This window comes from Prenolepis imparis, unplaced genomic scaffold, assembly GCF_030444845.1.
Source record: "Prenolepis imparis isolate NDT839.2.m4 unplaced genomic scaffold, iyPreImpa1.0 SCAF_2, whole genome shotgun sequence".
Classification (NCBI taxonomy): domain Eukaryota; kingdom Metazoa; phylum Arthropoda; class Insecta; order Hymenoptera; family Formicidae; genus Prenolepis; species Prenolepis imparis.
Genome location: NW_028141160.1, coordinates 17,985,578 through 18,000,920, shown reverse-complemented (window position 1 = coordinate 18,000,920; position 15,343 = coordinate 17,985,578). Strand labels below are relative to the sequence as shown.

The 15,343-nt window shown below is 36.6% G+C and overlaps 1 protein-coding gene across 6 annotated transcripts in view; it reads right to left on the bottom strand.

The window, feature by feature from the left end:
• Gw (trinucleotide repeat containing adaptor protein gawky) overlaps positions 1 to 15,343 on the bottom strand; it is a 49,659-nt gene that overhangs the window by 21,414 nt on the left and 12,902 nt on the right. Inside the window, exons 1-15 of one of the 6 annotated variants that reach the window (XM_083031421.1) lie at positions 13,698 to 14,187; positions 12,314 to 12,363; positions 11,769 to 11,881; positions 10,938 to 11,118; positions 7,887 to 10,244; positions 7,266 to 7,624; positions 6,751 to 7,066; positions 4,584 to 5,117; positions 4,017 to 4,393; positions 3,526 to 3,723; positions 2,645 to 2,803; positions 1,332 to 1,778; positions 917 to 1,237; positions 512 to 738; positions 49 to 430 (exon numbers count right to left, since the gene is read on the bottom strand). In XM_083031421.1, the coding sequence (XP_082887547.1) occupies positions 49 to 430; positions 512 to 738; positions 917 to 1,237; positions 1,332 to 1,778; positions 2,645 to 2,803; positions 3,526 to 3,723; positions 4,017 to 4,393; positions 4,584 to 5,117; positions 6,751 to 7,066; positions 7,266 to 7,624; positions 7,887 to 10,244; positions 10,938 to 11,118; positions 11,769 to 11,837 (5,928 nt within the window). In that variant the 5' untranslated portion in view covers positions 11,838 to 11,881; positions 12,314 to 12,363; positions 13,698 to 14,187. Of the gene's footprint in view, positions 1 to 48; positions 431 to 511; positions 739 to 916; positions 1,238 to 1,331; positions 1,779 to 2,644; positions 2,804 to 3,525; positions 3,724 to 4,016; positions 4,394 to 4,583; positions 5,118 to 6,750; positions 7,067 to 7,265; positions 7,625 to 7,886; positions 10,245 to 10,937; positions 11,119 to 11,768; positions 11,882 to 12,313; positions 12,364 to 13,140; positions 13,298 to 13,318; positions 13,435 to 13,697; positions 14,188 to 15,343 lie in introns of those variants that run through there. The other 5 variants (XM_083031424.1, XM_083031423.1, XM_083031422.1 and 2 more) reach the window with 5 other exon arrangements.

The window sequence follows — 15,343 nt, the reverse complement described above, 5'->3', positions numbered from 1 at the left end:
AAAAGAAAAAAAAGTTTCAATACAATTCCGAATTTTTTGAGTACTCACCTTGATTGCCTCGTCGCGAGAAGAATATTTCGTCAGAGCAATTCCATGATTCTGATAGAGACGGAAATCTTGAACCGGTCCATGTTGCATACACAAAGTTTTCAAAGTGGAACCATCGATTTGTGGAGTAAGATTCTTCAGTAGAAGCCAAGTTGACATCCAACCTGAATTACTAACCGCCGACGATGATTGAAGGCCCCACGAACTAGACGATCTACTGACACTTCCTAAGCCGGCCCCCCAACCATTACTCGCGTTCGTAGCGCCTTTACTACTCAAACCGGGAGGTGGACCGCGTGCTTTACTCATTGGTGCACCCCAAAGTTCCGAAGTAACGGCAGTTGGCGGAGGAGCAGACTCTCCCCATGTATTCTTAGAAGTGCTGTAACAAGTTGAATTCTTAAGCCTATACATACACATGAAAAAAAGAGCAATATATCATATATTTAGATAGAGCAATTACCTAGTAAATGCACTAGGTGTGGTAGCTGGTGGATTAAATGTCCACGTAGAATTACTTAGACTCGGGATCGATGTATCAGGATTAGCAGTTTGCGGTGGCGGTGATGTCTTGCTGCTCGACGAAAATATCGTATCGGGTTCCTTGATAGTGGCCAGAGATAACGGAGAGCGCACGACAGAGCCGGGAGTGATGCTTGGATCATCCTCGATGCTTTTTATCTGGGTACCCTAAAATGAAATGAAATATAGGTGGACCCGAATAAGCTTTAAGTACTAACACGCTATTTTTTACGCTTCAATGTCTATGCGCGTTCTCTAAGTATAATTTTATCACGAATAATATTCCGAAAACATTTAATGACGTATAAAAAACAAATAACGATTGACGGTATTGGAAATGGATTACCTTCCATGGCTTCCCTGGTTCGAATTCCGGTACGAGGTCTGTATATGCAGCACCACCTGGTTGCCAGTCCTTTCCATCGGTCGAATCGCTGTTACCTGGATCAGGCCAGCCGCTGTCGCCGAGCCGAGAAGACCACGTGCCGTCACTTTGACCCAACAATGGATTCATGTTCGGACTGCTATGCGATTGAGTCAAAGCACCAGGTGTTGTGGGCGGTTTACTGGTAGTTCCGGGAGCACGGGAGAATTCGTTTGACACCAAATCGCCGTCCTTGTCCAGTGATGGCAGCTTCCACTGATTTAATCTAGACTGTTGCTGACTCTATCGAAAAAAAAAAATAAAAAAAAAACTAATGTAGATTACAGTTGTACATGTCAAAATTTCACATATTTATATAAATCAAACAAACACGTACCACTGGAGGTTCTTTGTTCATCGTTAAATCGCTAAAACTGTTCTGCAGAGCTGATATAGGATCATGCACAGAGGATTTGTAGTACTCTGACGCTTGTGACGGAGGAGCTGGATGTTGCTGTTGTTGTTTCATGTACGTCGCTTGCTGTACCGCGATTTGATTCTGCAAATTCGTGATTTGCTGCTTGGTTTTTGTAATTTGAACACTAATCTGCAGAGCAGACTGATTGTTTCCTTTCATTGTATTCTGGACAGCGTGCTGTTGGTGCAATTGCTGCAAGACCTTGATTTGTTGCAGTAGCTGATTTAGTAACATCAGAGTTTGAGGCGCCAGTGGTTGATTTAAAATCTGGTGATTCAGATATCCTTCATGGACAGCTAACTGAATTTGTTGCACGAGCATACGTAATTGTTGTGTACTTGGCTGATTCTGCGTTGTGCGAGATGCCTGGAAATTAATATTACATAAATTATATAAATTGTATGTATTAAGCAAATTGAAGGCAATTCGATTTAAATTATATAAACAAAATACATATATGTACTTATATTGCATGATTTTTGTATTTTAAAAATATATTATATATTTTTTTAATAAAATATTAACATGTGTAAATGTGATTCTTCTGTGTTTAAAAAAATTAAAAGTAACTTAATTGTAGAGCTGTAAGCTGGTTTATATATTTTATTAATATTACAAATATATTTATACATTAATGTGTGTATCTGTGTAATTTATTAATATGTAATATTTTATAATAAATAAATAATGTATATGTTGTCGTTACTTTTTAATTATATAATATTAAAACAAAATAAATAGTTTATATATAATCAAAGTATCAATGTAAATTTAGTGTTTAATTGAAAACAATAATTTTTTAATTGCCAAGTTAGTAATACATCGTTAATAATAAGTAGCGATCAACATGCACAAAGCTAATATTATACAAATGCAAATTCATGCATTTAAAATCAGAATTCTGAATCTGAATTATATATAAATGTTAATAAGTATATATTTACTATATAATAAAATTCTTTTGTATGTGTGTGTAAAAAAATAAATAATTTAATCCACTTTCTTGAGAAATGGACTTATCCAATCTTCTAAGCCATTACTACGAATTTGTTAAAACATATAACCCTTGTGATTGCACTGTCACTAGTGCGCGTAGACACAAAATCGACATTAGTATGTACCATTTCTTAAAAAAAAAAAAAAATAAATAAATAAATAAGTAAAAATAAATAAATAAATCTAAATACGATTTGATGAAAAAGTTTAACGTTTTCAAGAGTGAATTTGTTCACCTGATTGAAAGGGGGTTGTGGCGCATTGGTACTTGGCTGCTGTTGCTGTAGCGGAACAGCTGTTTGCTGCTGTTGTTGTTGTTGAAGTTTTAGAAGACTAGCACTGGTGACAGAGCCACCTACGCCCCCACTGGTTGCCCCACTGGGCACTCCTCCGCCCTGTGTTAAATAGAAATTGTACCCTATGCCTACCTTCTTTCTTCCTCCTCTCGTGCACAATTAATATATTATATTAATTGCGTAAGTACATTTTTACTATGGGCACTTATTTAACAGCTACAATATTTCTGCTATAAACTGTTGAAACTCTCTTCCCTAAACATCAATCATAAAGAATTTTTATCTCTTTACAAAACTTTCATATTTAATTAGTTTATTTCTATAATATTTGAATTCTTTTTATTTATGTAAATTATATATATATATATATGTATAGATTTTATATTTTTAACGATGTAAAAAAACATCTGCTATACATACAAAAGTTACAGTTAGTAACTATTCATACCGCATCAGTATTGTATAGCGATTTCTATTCTTTATTTCATCATTTTCAGTGTTCAGTTATTAGACATTGTTAATTTATAATAAAACACTATCAGTGTACACTCACTCAATCTCATCACTTGTTAATCAAATTTCACTAAAAACTGTAGTATGTATTTGTGTTGCTATCAAATATCTTCACTTTGTCACACTTTCAAAATCAATATTGTTAATAAAGATTTAAAAACATATTATTCGACAATTCTATATACTCCTTAGAATATTGCTCAAGATAGCAAAAACTTGTCATTTTCTCACAAAATAAAAGTATGTGTTTGTGCGTATTGTGCGTATTATGCATATTGTGTAGTTAAGCTTATTAAGCTTAAACTTACTGGAGGAAATGACATCTGCTGTCCTACATGATTGAATCGGGGATATGCAGGCGCGGTGGTCGCTTGATGCGCCGGATCGTAACCCGAGTGCGTGTCGTGGCGTCTCCACTGATCAACAGGACGTAATTGATTGAGAAGTTCCAATGCCTCATCTCGATTCATTTCTCGATTTCTTAATGCCACTTCAACATCTTCTTTCTAAAAAAAAACAATAAAATATTCATGTATTACATTTTCTTATAGTATTCAATAATAATTTCATTATTCTTGCAATAAATGACATATAAAACAACTAATTTATTTCGACACATAATATAAGAAAAAAGTTGACATTACTTTTGATGTCATAATTCGTTACAGCTGCAGTGAAAAACTAGAAATCTCGAAGTTTAATGCTTACTATTATTTTAACAATTTAATCAAAAATAAACGACAAAGAAATTGAGATTAAATAGATAAAAAAAAATAGGTGGAAATTAAAGATTTCATACCTTAAAGCCTAATTCGCAAAGATATCGGAATTCGCGACTATTCCAAATAACTTCCTTTGTTAAAGTGGGCTTTGTAGGATGCGCCCAGCTAGGAGTCGGATCCATATCAGAGTCGGCCCAACTACCAGCAGGTCCCCCCATAGGCTTTGGTTTGTGCGCAGTTGGACCAGCCCAAGCTGGATTCAGCTGAGGTTCATTCCATGTAGCGGGTGTCTTAGGATCATCCCAGGATGCAGTGTCATGTGGCCCGTCTGTCCAAGTTCCATTGCGTCCGCTCGGAGCGCCGGGGTGACCCCACATAGGATTACCAACGTCCGGTTTCATTCCAGGCTGTCCTGGCATTCTGTTTTGTGGCATGCCCGGTGGACATTGCATGCCTGTAAAATAAAAAAACACGAGATTGAGTAATTGCTAATTATAAAGTTTTGATATAAAAAACAAATATGTATTAATAAATTGTTTAAATAAATAATAAAATAAAATAAATAATAAATAAATTTTTTAATATAAAATTTGTTTTCAACTACTAATAGAACGAAAAGTAGAATTCGGGACGCGATTATGTACCTCCACGAGCCAAATTCGGTGCAGGCATATCCTTCCAGTGTGATACTTTGCTACCCGGTATGGCGCGCTGATTAGGACCTGGATTTCCCCAGAGACTAGTACCATCGTCATAATTGGGCACGTTGCGTCGTTGTGTCGGTGGGGAGGGTTCCTCCCAACCAGACGGTTTGCCGCCGGGCATAATATCCTTCGGCGGTGGCGCAGCCCACTGATTCATGTTCGATGGATTAAGCATCTTGGCCGGTGGTCCGGACGGATGTTGATGACCCATCTGATGATGCCCGGGAGGTCCAGGCGGTTGACTCCACATCGCGTCCGCGTTTGCGCCATGCAAACGTCCTGATATCCCGCGCGGATCGCCACGCATATCGGCCATTCGCGGATCACGAGCCATCGGATCCATCACACGCATGTGATCTCGAGGATCCAAGGACATACGGTGATCTCGTGGGTCACGCATCGTCTCTCTCGGATCCACAGATCGCAAGTCTCTTGGATCTCTATGATCTATTCTGGGATCGCCCCAATTGGACCCTATCGCAACAATCAACGTTTTTTGTAATCACAGTCATTTTCATCGCTGTGCGCGAATGATCATATTGATTTATAGGTAAGATTTCATCTAAACTATTAAGTATATGACATCTTTATCAAATACTTTATCAAATCTGCGATTATTTATTATCGCGATTAAAGAACGTACAATTTTATATATGGCAATTACTTATAAATCGGTTTAGTCTAATTTTGCATTGCAACCAATTATGAAATTAGAAAACTATTTAAATATTGAATTCATATAAGAATATAAATATGTTCAGAATAGTTCGAAATTAATGAAATTACCTTTTTTCTATTACATATTTGTTCTCAAACAATATTATAAACGATACTTTTCTACTGCGTTAAAAATATTATTTTTCAAAGAAATTTTCTTTTATAATAATTTTAATTATTACAAACATTTAATACAAAATATTAAAATCAAAAGTATCTCTCAGTCACCTCTGTGAAGTTGGCCCCTCATTCTTTAAATTTTCAAAAAATTATTAGAGTTCTGGGTGCCCCCCGAAGAGTTCTAGAGTTCTCTACCAGTTTTAGAAATAGTTCTGTTGTTTAAAGTATCGAAAATAGCACTTGAAGATACGGGGGGCCTTCGTGAAGATACGGGGAACTTCACATTTTTTGTAACTTTAAGGCCGTATAACTTCTTTGTTATTGACTGAGAGATACTTTTGATTTTAATATTTTGTATTAACTTTAGCGCTATGGTTGATTAAGGACAATTGATAGAACTCTTCGGGGGGCTATCAGAACTCTGAAGTAAATTACTGGTTCCCGACAAAAATTTTCCAAGTCCAATAAGGGTGAATTTTTTTTTCGGAAATCGGCATTTCTGTTGACAGTTCTGGTAGCCCCCCGAATAGTTCTGAAGAAAAGCATTCTAGGGGACTTTGAAAATTTTCGAATCTGCAACTTTGATCGACGAGAACTTTTTTATTTGGCATCGTACAGCTTCGAATGCTAATAATTTTCTTCAGAACTATTCGGGGGGCTACCAGAACTCCGAACAGAACTGCCGATTTACGAAAAAAATTCTTACCTCTAGGAGACTGAAATTTTTCGAATCCGCGACTTTGATCGACGAGAACTCTTTTATATCGCATCGTAGCGCTTCGAATGCTAATAGTTTTCTTGAGAACTATTCGGGGGGTTACCAGAACTATCAACAGAACTGCCGATTTCCGAAAAAAAAAATTCACCCTTATTGGACTTGGAAAATTTTTGTCGGGAACCAGTAATTTACTTCAGAGTTCTGATAGCCCCCCGAAGAGTTCTATCAATTGTCCTTAATCAACCATAGCGCTAAAGTTAATAACAAAGAAGTTATACGGCCTCAAAGTTACAAAAAATGTGAAGTTGGCCCCCCGTATCTTCAAGTGCTATTTTCGATACTTTAAACAACAGAACTATTTCTAAAACTTATAGAGAACTCTAGAACTCTTCGGGGGGCACCCAGAACTCTAATAATTTTTTGAAAATTTTAAGAATGAGGGGCCAACTTCACAGTAGTCTCTCAGTCAAAATTAAGAAATTTAGAAAAATATATACTTTGCCTATAGAGATCTGGCATCTCCAGCTTTCACTAACTTAACTCTTCACGTACCAGCTTGATTACCGGCGGCACCGGTCCACTGAGCAGCGCTCGGCTGTGACTGCGTCGGTGCAGCAGTCCACATGTTGGACGAATCAGCTGTTTCGTCATCTTCGCCCCAGGTTCCACCAATATTGGTCGCCGGAGTGTGACCCCACGGTGTTTTCGCCTGCTGCTGAGGCGGTGGCTGTCCGCCATTACGCAGATTCGCCTCCCATAGATCGGTGCCGTTGTTCACTGGTGGTTTCCAGACCGGTACACCGTCTTTGGTCGTGCTTGGTTCGGGAGACGTTGGCACGTCCCAATTTGTATCTTGATTCACGTTTTGCTGGACAGTTAATCACATACATGAATATTACATTAATTGCAATTTTTAATTTGTATGTACTTCTACTTTTTCTTTATAATAAAAAATTAATTAAAATTTTATATCTTAAATAGCAAAGACATCTAAAAATAAAATATTAATAATAAAAATAAAAATTATACTCTTGAAATGTATAACCAAATACTTGTATTTTACTTACGCAGCCCCAGCCGTCGTGACTAAAGAGCGCTTCCCTCATCGTATTGAGTTGCTCGAGTTGCTGTTTCGTAGACGGATTATTAGTCGCCGCAGTATTACTAATACTCACAGCCCCTTGGGTAGGATTGTTCGACTGATTGTTATTTGCATTCGAACCTGAAGATTGTTGCTGTTGGACGCCGCTATTATTGTTATTTTGCACTGGTGGATTTTGCCCAAGACCACTTGGGTTGTTAGACTTTCCCTGAGGCCATTGGTTATTATTCTGATTTGCTTGAGTAGGATTATTTGATTGAGATGTTGGCGGACCAGATTGTTGATTCGATTGTTGATTGGGATTAGTAACTTTGCTCACATTACCTAATTGATCAAGAGAAAAATACGTTCATCTTTATAAATTACAGAGAAAAAAATCATACAATTAATATTTAATGCTTTTTAAATATTGTTTTCATGATTTGTCTATAAATATTCTAAAAATAAAATATTCATGCATTTTATGTTTCAATATTATCATATAGTATATTTTTAAAAAAAATTTTAATATAAATTAGAATAAATAAAACAAGTTAAAAATATATATAAAAAATAATAAAGATTTTTCAGCTGTTGATGCTCTTACCCGGATTATTTTGGCTTCCAGGCGGTCCTTGATTTTGATTTTGATTTGGATTTCCAGTGGCAGATCGGTTGACAGTATTTCCGCCCCAATTATTAGGTGCATTAGCACCACCGGGTGGATTTCCGGGTGTACCACCCCATCCACTCTGATTCGTATTGTTATTATTCGGCGTAGTGGCTTGCGTCGTTCCCCACGTAGCTCCACCGCTATTCAAGGAACTCTCTCCGCCTCCTGCTAATCGCAGGACCATTGGTATGCCCCAGCGTTGTTTGTAACTTGTGATAGACTCGTTGTACTTGTGATATAACTGCGAAACAGGATTGCGAAACAAGACATCCAAGATGGATTTTAATTGGCGTCGTTCAACTCCATATTCGCTCCCGTACTTCTCGTATGTTCTTCGACAAGCAGGAACTAACGCACGCACACACTTTATAAGGGATGACCATTGCAACGTAGATGGTACAATGAAATCTTCGTTGCTGTTGCGTATGATGGTATCATTGTCATGATCATTATCATCATCGTTCTTACGACTTTGGTCGCGTCTAAGATTATCTCGGTCATATTTGCAGATCAACTGAGCGTCATCTTTCGATGTTGTTGCCTTGAGCTTGTCAATAGCATAAATTTTCACGAGTTTAAATTTAGTTGCGTCATAATGACGCAAGAAGTCATTCTTATTAAGATCATCTGTATGACTTAGCAACATATATTGGATACATATTTGGTCATTTTGGAGTACATTGAAATATTCCAATCGCATTTCATTGTCGTTCGTGCGAATCTCCGCCCGAGACACAGGTACAGCAATTGTTTGGGATGCGACGGTGGCTGATTGGCATGTAAGCGTCATCGTAGGCTTGCAGGTAGTCATTATAGGAATGTTGACAGTCAACTTAACTTGCCTTCTGTTGTCAGATTTGTCAAGTCGAGCGGCATGAGATGTTTCAAACTTAACGTTACTACTACATTTATCGCTTAGCGTAGACCTACATACAGACTTAATGGTAGAGTTAGATTCACGATCGGTAGCGACCAATCCCCTATTATATCTACTAATCTTAAAACAAGTGTTTAGAGGCTTATTGTTATCCTGAAATAAAAGAGCACCAACAGTAAATATTGTTGCTTCGGTACAACTAATACCATCATTTTGAGACCCTAAGATCCTAACATTAGTAGTCATTACACTAGTCTTGTAGCACACAGCGATGTCAACAATGTTTCCGATAACATCTGGATTATTATTATTATTATTATTATTAATATTAATTTCCTCTTCAATACTACCAACTGTACTGTACTCGTTATTATAATATTCATTATAATTATTACCAACGTTGTAATCATTACTTTTACATATTACTAATAATGGAACACATATGTGTTGCATCAGCTCGGTCACAGTGACATTACATAATGGAGAATTATAAGATTGTACATATAATTGTGTGAGATTTTTCAGGAAAGATCGCAAAGTGTGGTCAATTACTTCGTTTCTGGAAACGATAAGCGTAATGGAAGAACTGGCGGCATACATCGCAAAATTCTGAGCGTAATAAACAGACACCGGTACTAGAGTGTTGCCGTTGAAATGCAATTTCAAGAGGTGTCGTACTATTCGGCGGCTCAGCGAGACTCGGATGTTAGAATCGTCCAGAATTATATTGTTTGCAAGCAGTCTGGAGGTCTGAGCAAAACTGGTAACTAGGGCGTACTTATCACCTAGTAGTTTCATTCTATTCGATGTGGTGATAGAATCGTCCCTCTTAATACAAAGTACCGGGATAACAGCAGCTATCTTGTCAAAGCCACCACTAAAGAGGAGGTAATGGTTACTGTAACTGGTTGAGCTGAGCAATATCACAGACTTGGAGTTGTTATTACTTACATAACTAAAATTAGCCTTAAATTTATTGTTGTCGCCTAGGTCAAGGCAGGACCCTAGTAAGGAGTAATTGTCGTCAGAGTTAGGGAGGCGTAACAACCGTTGGGGACTATCAGACTTGGGTATCCTAACTAGGCTAGGTACCCCAACGGCGCGACACGCTTCGTCCCTTTCAAAATTTACACGTACCCTTATATATACTCTAATATATAGATTACTAAAGCTAGTCTTATTATCACTTAATGTCTTACAAATAGACTTAGAGTTATTGGCGGAGCTGCCCAGCTGCAAACCAAGCAAGCCCGGTGTGTTTTGCTTTCTGTACTTGTGATGATTATGTTCTGCATTGTTGTGATTATTTATTTTATTATTATTATCGCAGATTAGAAAGTGATTTGTTGGGTATTTTGTGGTTGCTGGCGCCACTGACTGGCAGGCCTTACCTATGCCGGTTGAGTTGAACTCACCTATAATTAAAATGTTTGTGCTGTATGTCACTGGAATTTCTAATGAATATGTATATGTATTCAACTTATTTAGTAATCACATTTAAGTACTCGCGTTGTAATTAAACTTTTCTTTATTTTTGTTGAAAATACGTGGAATTTAAAAGATATCAAAATTATAATTTATAACAAAATATCCGAATAAATGTAACAATAATGTTTTATTTTATTTGATGTGTTTTATATAATTAAAATTTTTTTTTTATATTTATATAAAAAAAGTTAGATTGCCTATGTATCTATACACACGTTTTTAATACAGCTTTTTTAAATAAATATTTATCAAAGCTGAGCTTATAATTTTATTCAGCTTTCAATTTTCAAATAATAAATATTAAAATAAATATTAAAAAATAAAATATTAAAATATTAAAATAAAACAAAATGAAATATTAAAATAAAGTTAGTAAATAAACACAATATTTTTTTACAAGCCCCATACTTGTTTGTTATTAATATATATTAAGCATAAGATATAAGACGAATCAAATAAGGAAAAAAAAAAATATATATATATATATATATATATATATGCATATATACATAGGACAATATCACAATGTTCTTTTAATAGATTTTATGGTTTATTTAAAATCGATTTATTCTTAGCAAAAATTATATATACATAATAAATATCAAAATATGTTTACTCACCAGCTTGGTTCAGCAGGACGGTTGAAAAGTCATTGGCGGCGGTAGCTTCGGGATGGCTAATAGGTGCTGCCATCATGCTGCTGTTTGCTATCGATTCGATATCACAGTACCTAGTGTGCTCTGATCCTTCCCCTTCCCCCACCCCATCCAGACTGCTTTCCCCTAATACTACTACATCCCCCTATACGACATAAAAAGAGGACAATAAGTTGAATGTTTGTTTCAAGCAATGTTAGTACAAACTATTATATGTAGAATATAAATAAATCAATATTAACTAAATAACAATGAAATAATGTAAAATTAAAATATTATATGTGGTGATAAGATAAATTCGATCTTTATAATTGCAACATCAGATATATTATGTACATTTCTCAAGAGAATGAAAGAATAATTTATATACAATAGAGCTACAAATATGCTAAAGAAAAAATTTTAATGTGTATAAAAAAGACAATAAAAATGTAAAAATATAAATAATTAGATATTTGTCACAAATTAAACAATCTAAGATTGTGGTATAAAATTTCTACAAATATTTTATCTGATATGTATTTACAAGATAATAAAATTACCTCATTAAGAGATTATCAGTATTTAAATCTATTTTCCTTAGGTATTTCTAGTAGAATTGTAGTTACTAGTTACATTTGCATATCAAGACAATAATTTATGTTGATATTAAGAGTCTGAAATTTCGATAACATAAATAATTTATTCCGAATTTATGCAAATTTTTAGAATTGACGTATTTCAGTATGACATAAGTGATATGGTACATAAAAAAAGACTATTCTAAATGCTTACAATTTACATGTAGATGCTTACCATGGAATTTTGTACGAAGGCATTTGTTTCTGTAGAAATCTCATGTGAACTAGAATTGTGTGGAAACATTGGGCTCAGTTCTTCTTTGGCAGGCAATGCATAGAAACCAAGATCTGTATGCAAAATACATAAAACACATATATAAATATAATTACCAATATCATTTTTTGAACAACTTAAATGATCAAACTCAGTACCATTGAATAAAAAACTAATTAGCAATAATTGCACAACAGCTGATAATTAAAATATTAATCCTACATATAATATATTATATATATATATATATATATATATATATATATATATATATATATGTCAATAAAGTTAAGCAAGTTTCTTTTCTACAATAGTATGTAAAAAAAGATCAAATAAATAAAGTCTGTATTAATGTAGTAGAACAACAGTTTATCATTCAATTTTCTAAAAATTAATACATTTAATACTATAATTACTTTACGACTACAAAACTAAGAAATAAAAACTGTTAAATATATAAAATAAAGTAATAAAAGTCTTATTTGCAAAACTGATTAAATTAATACCTCGTAAACTAACGCTATCAGTGCGCTCCTAGCTCCATGCCAGTGGAGATCTGAAAAAATACAAAATATATCAAGAATTGCAGAATATTGCTTAATTAATTTTAAGATAAAATTTTCTTGATAAAAATAAAATTTTTCTTTCTTTTTTATCTATTCTCGGTTTAAATATCTTAACAATTGAAGTTAAGCAAATAGAATTTCTGTTAAAGTAAAATCTATATTTAAAACTATTCAAAAATATATAATCTGTTCATTTAATAACAATTTTACATTCACTACAACGTTCTATATTCCTAAAAAAATTTGCTAATAATTCATTAATTCACTTTTAACTCTTGTCAAAGTCTATCATTAAAATTTGTATTAAATAGAGTACTTTGTACTGACAATTACAAGAGAATAATATTTTAATATTTAAGCAAGGCACTACGTATATATACACATAAAATTAGAATAATTTATTATAAAATGAACAGAGCGTAAAACACATATCAACATCTATTAAATTAAAATACCGAAAAATATTCAGGAAAAAAACAAAAAAGAAATAAAAGAATTATCTCTTCCATCTCGTTTTATCCACGATTTCAAAACCATCATAATTTACAGAGGTTCACTTCACTCTCCGGTCTCTTCCGAGACTACGACTCACAGTTACTATCGATCGGAGCACCTTAAACGAAGCAAAACGAAAAAGAAGAGCGTAAAAGAGATCTCCGTTCAAGGTTAAATCTACTAAAACTCTTCTCTACGGAGCGATCGAAGATTGTCGCTGGGTTGTCGCGAACCAGGAGTACGATCCTAACCTAAACGGACGTAATTATTACCGGATTCCGCTCATCCGACGTCCCAAAATACCGCACTTGCTCGACATTCCGTAGAGTTCTTACGAGATATATAAATATTCCGTTCAACACGATCCGATGACTACGGGCGTGACGGAAAGGAACACTGTACGACGACGACGTACGATCGTTTGATAAGACGACATTATTATTTACGTACGCAAGGCGCTCCGAGCTCTCTGGCCGAGCAACACGGATCAGCCAAACGTCACACTATGCGAGCAGCGCGCGACGCATTTCTCGGAGAACGAACGAAAGGTACGCGGCGGCAGATAAAGATATATCGAGAAAGAGAGAGAAATATGCCAGCGCGGAAAACGCCGAGAGAGAAAGACTGAGAAAGACTGAGAAAGAGAGAGAAAGAGAGAAAGAGAGAGAAAGAGAGAGAAAGAGAGAGAGAGAGAGAGAGAGAGAGAGAGAGAGAGAGAAAGAGAGAGAGAGAGAGAGAGAGAGAGAGAGAGAGAGGGAGAGAAAGAGAGAGAGGGGGGGGGGAAGAAATAAAGACAGAAATATATCCACCGAAAAAAAAAAAAACGTACCTCGAACCGAGCGTTACACATCGGGTCACTCGGGACGATTAAGAAGAGACAGCCGATGTTGGATCCTGCGTACTCCCCCCTGCCCTCCCCCACTCCGCGAGACACATTCGCGAGCAAACGTCGGCAGCATCGGCGTAGCCGCGTAAATTTTCACGAGAGGAGATCACACACGGCAATGGTGGCGGCGAAGTGGCGGCGACGACGAAAGCAGCTGCGACGATAGCAGGCAGGACGAAAGGCAGGGAAAAAAAGGGAGAAAAGGGTCGCACACCACGGGGAGTGCCGCGCGGGCGACCTGTCGTCGTCACCCGGGGCGCGCGGAGTCTTCGGTCGGAAAACGCGGTCGGACTTACAACTCGGGCTCCCGGGCGCGAACGAAGAAAACGGAGTGTCAGTCTGAACGAAGCTATTTCGCTAGAACGCACGGAATAGCGAAGCGTAGTCCGCTCGCTCGGCTGGCGAACGGCCGTTCCCGCGAGCGACCATCCTCCCCTCCGCCGTGTGCAGCAGCACGAAGGCCGCGGCGCGCGCGATCGGTGGCGATCAGCGGCGCGGGAGGGGGGGGGGGAGGCGTTCACAACCGTCCGCATCTACGTCTCTCGCCGCCCTCCCCCTTCCTTCCTCCCCCGCCGACAACCTAAGTCTCCGTGCGATAAATCGAAGAGACCAACTTTTTCGCAAAAATTGTAACTCGACTGCATTCTTTCTTTACAGGAAAAAATTGAGCGCGTTTACGAATCTCAACTTGTTGACTTGGAGGTGAATCTTGGAGCGTCTCGGATGATGCGATAATTATCTCCAAATTATTTATATGTATAAAAGAGGGAAAAAAGAGAGATCTCTTTAGTATAAATATATCAGCAAAGATGCGCGGAATAAGATGTTTAAAAAATTGAGAATAAAAAATAAAATTTGAGAAGGTATTCGTATTATTTCTTGCAAAATGTTTCGATACGTGATAGCGCACTATCAGATACAATCATCGTTCGATACGAAGCAAATCAAATCGATTGCCACAACGAAAATAATGATATCGAATACGTCGAGATAATCAAAATTACGTCAATTACTATTTCGCACACTCGCAACTTTCATCGAAATTATCTTTCAAATTAAAGTCCACGCGGTGTCTACCTACGCTCTTTTTCTCTCTTCCGTCATACCGATCTTAATCTCTCTCATCCTCTCTCCCTCTAATTTCGCATCTTCTCTCTTTCTTCTCCTACCACTCTTCTTCCTATCTTTCTCTCTTACATCTCTCTCTCCCTCTCTTTCTTTTTCCTGTCAATAGGAGAATTCTCATCGAGCGCAACGGATAATCCGTTATGACGATGGACGCTACAAGAATCTTGCGAGGTCGTGCGCTTCATTCAAATTTAACATTACTGTCACTTACAATTCAGCATCCACGCGAACTGCATTATTTATAATAATTTCCGGAGCGCGTTACCGCTACAATGTGCAACTAATCCGGACGAAGATCTTTATTCTTACGCGAACGTAGGACTGAAACGCGAGATAAAACAGACGAGCTATAAGCTCTCATCATGGAAGCGGAAATGTCTATCGCGCAAAGCGAAATAGTACACGGAAAAAAAATAATTCTCTACCGCAGCTAATCATGATTTGCTGAAACTGTGTTTGCT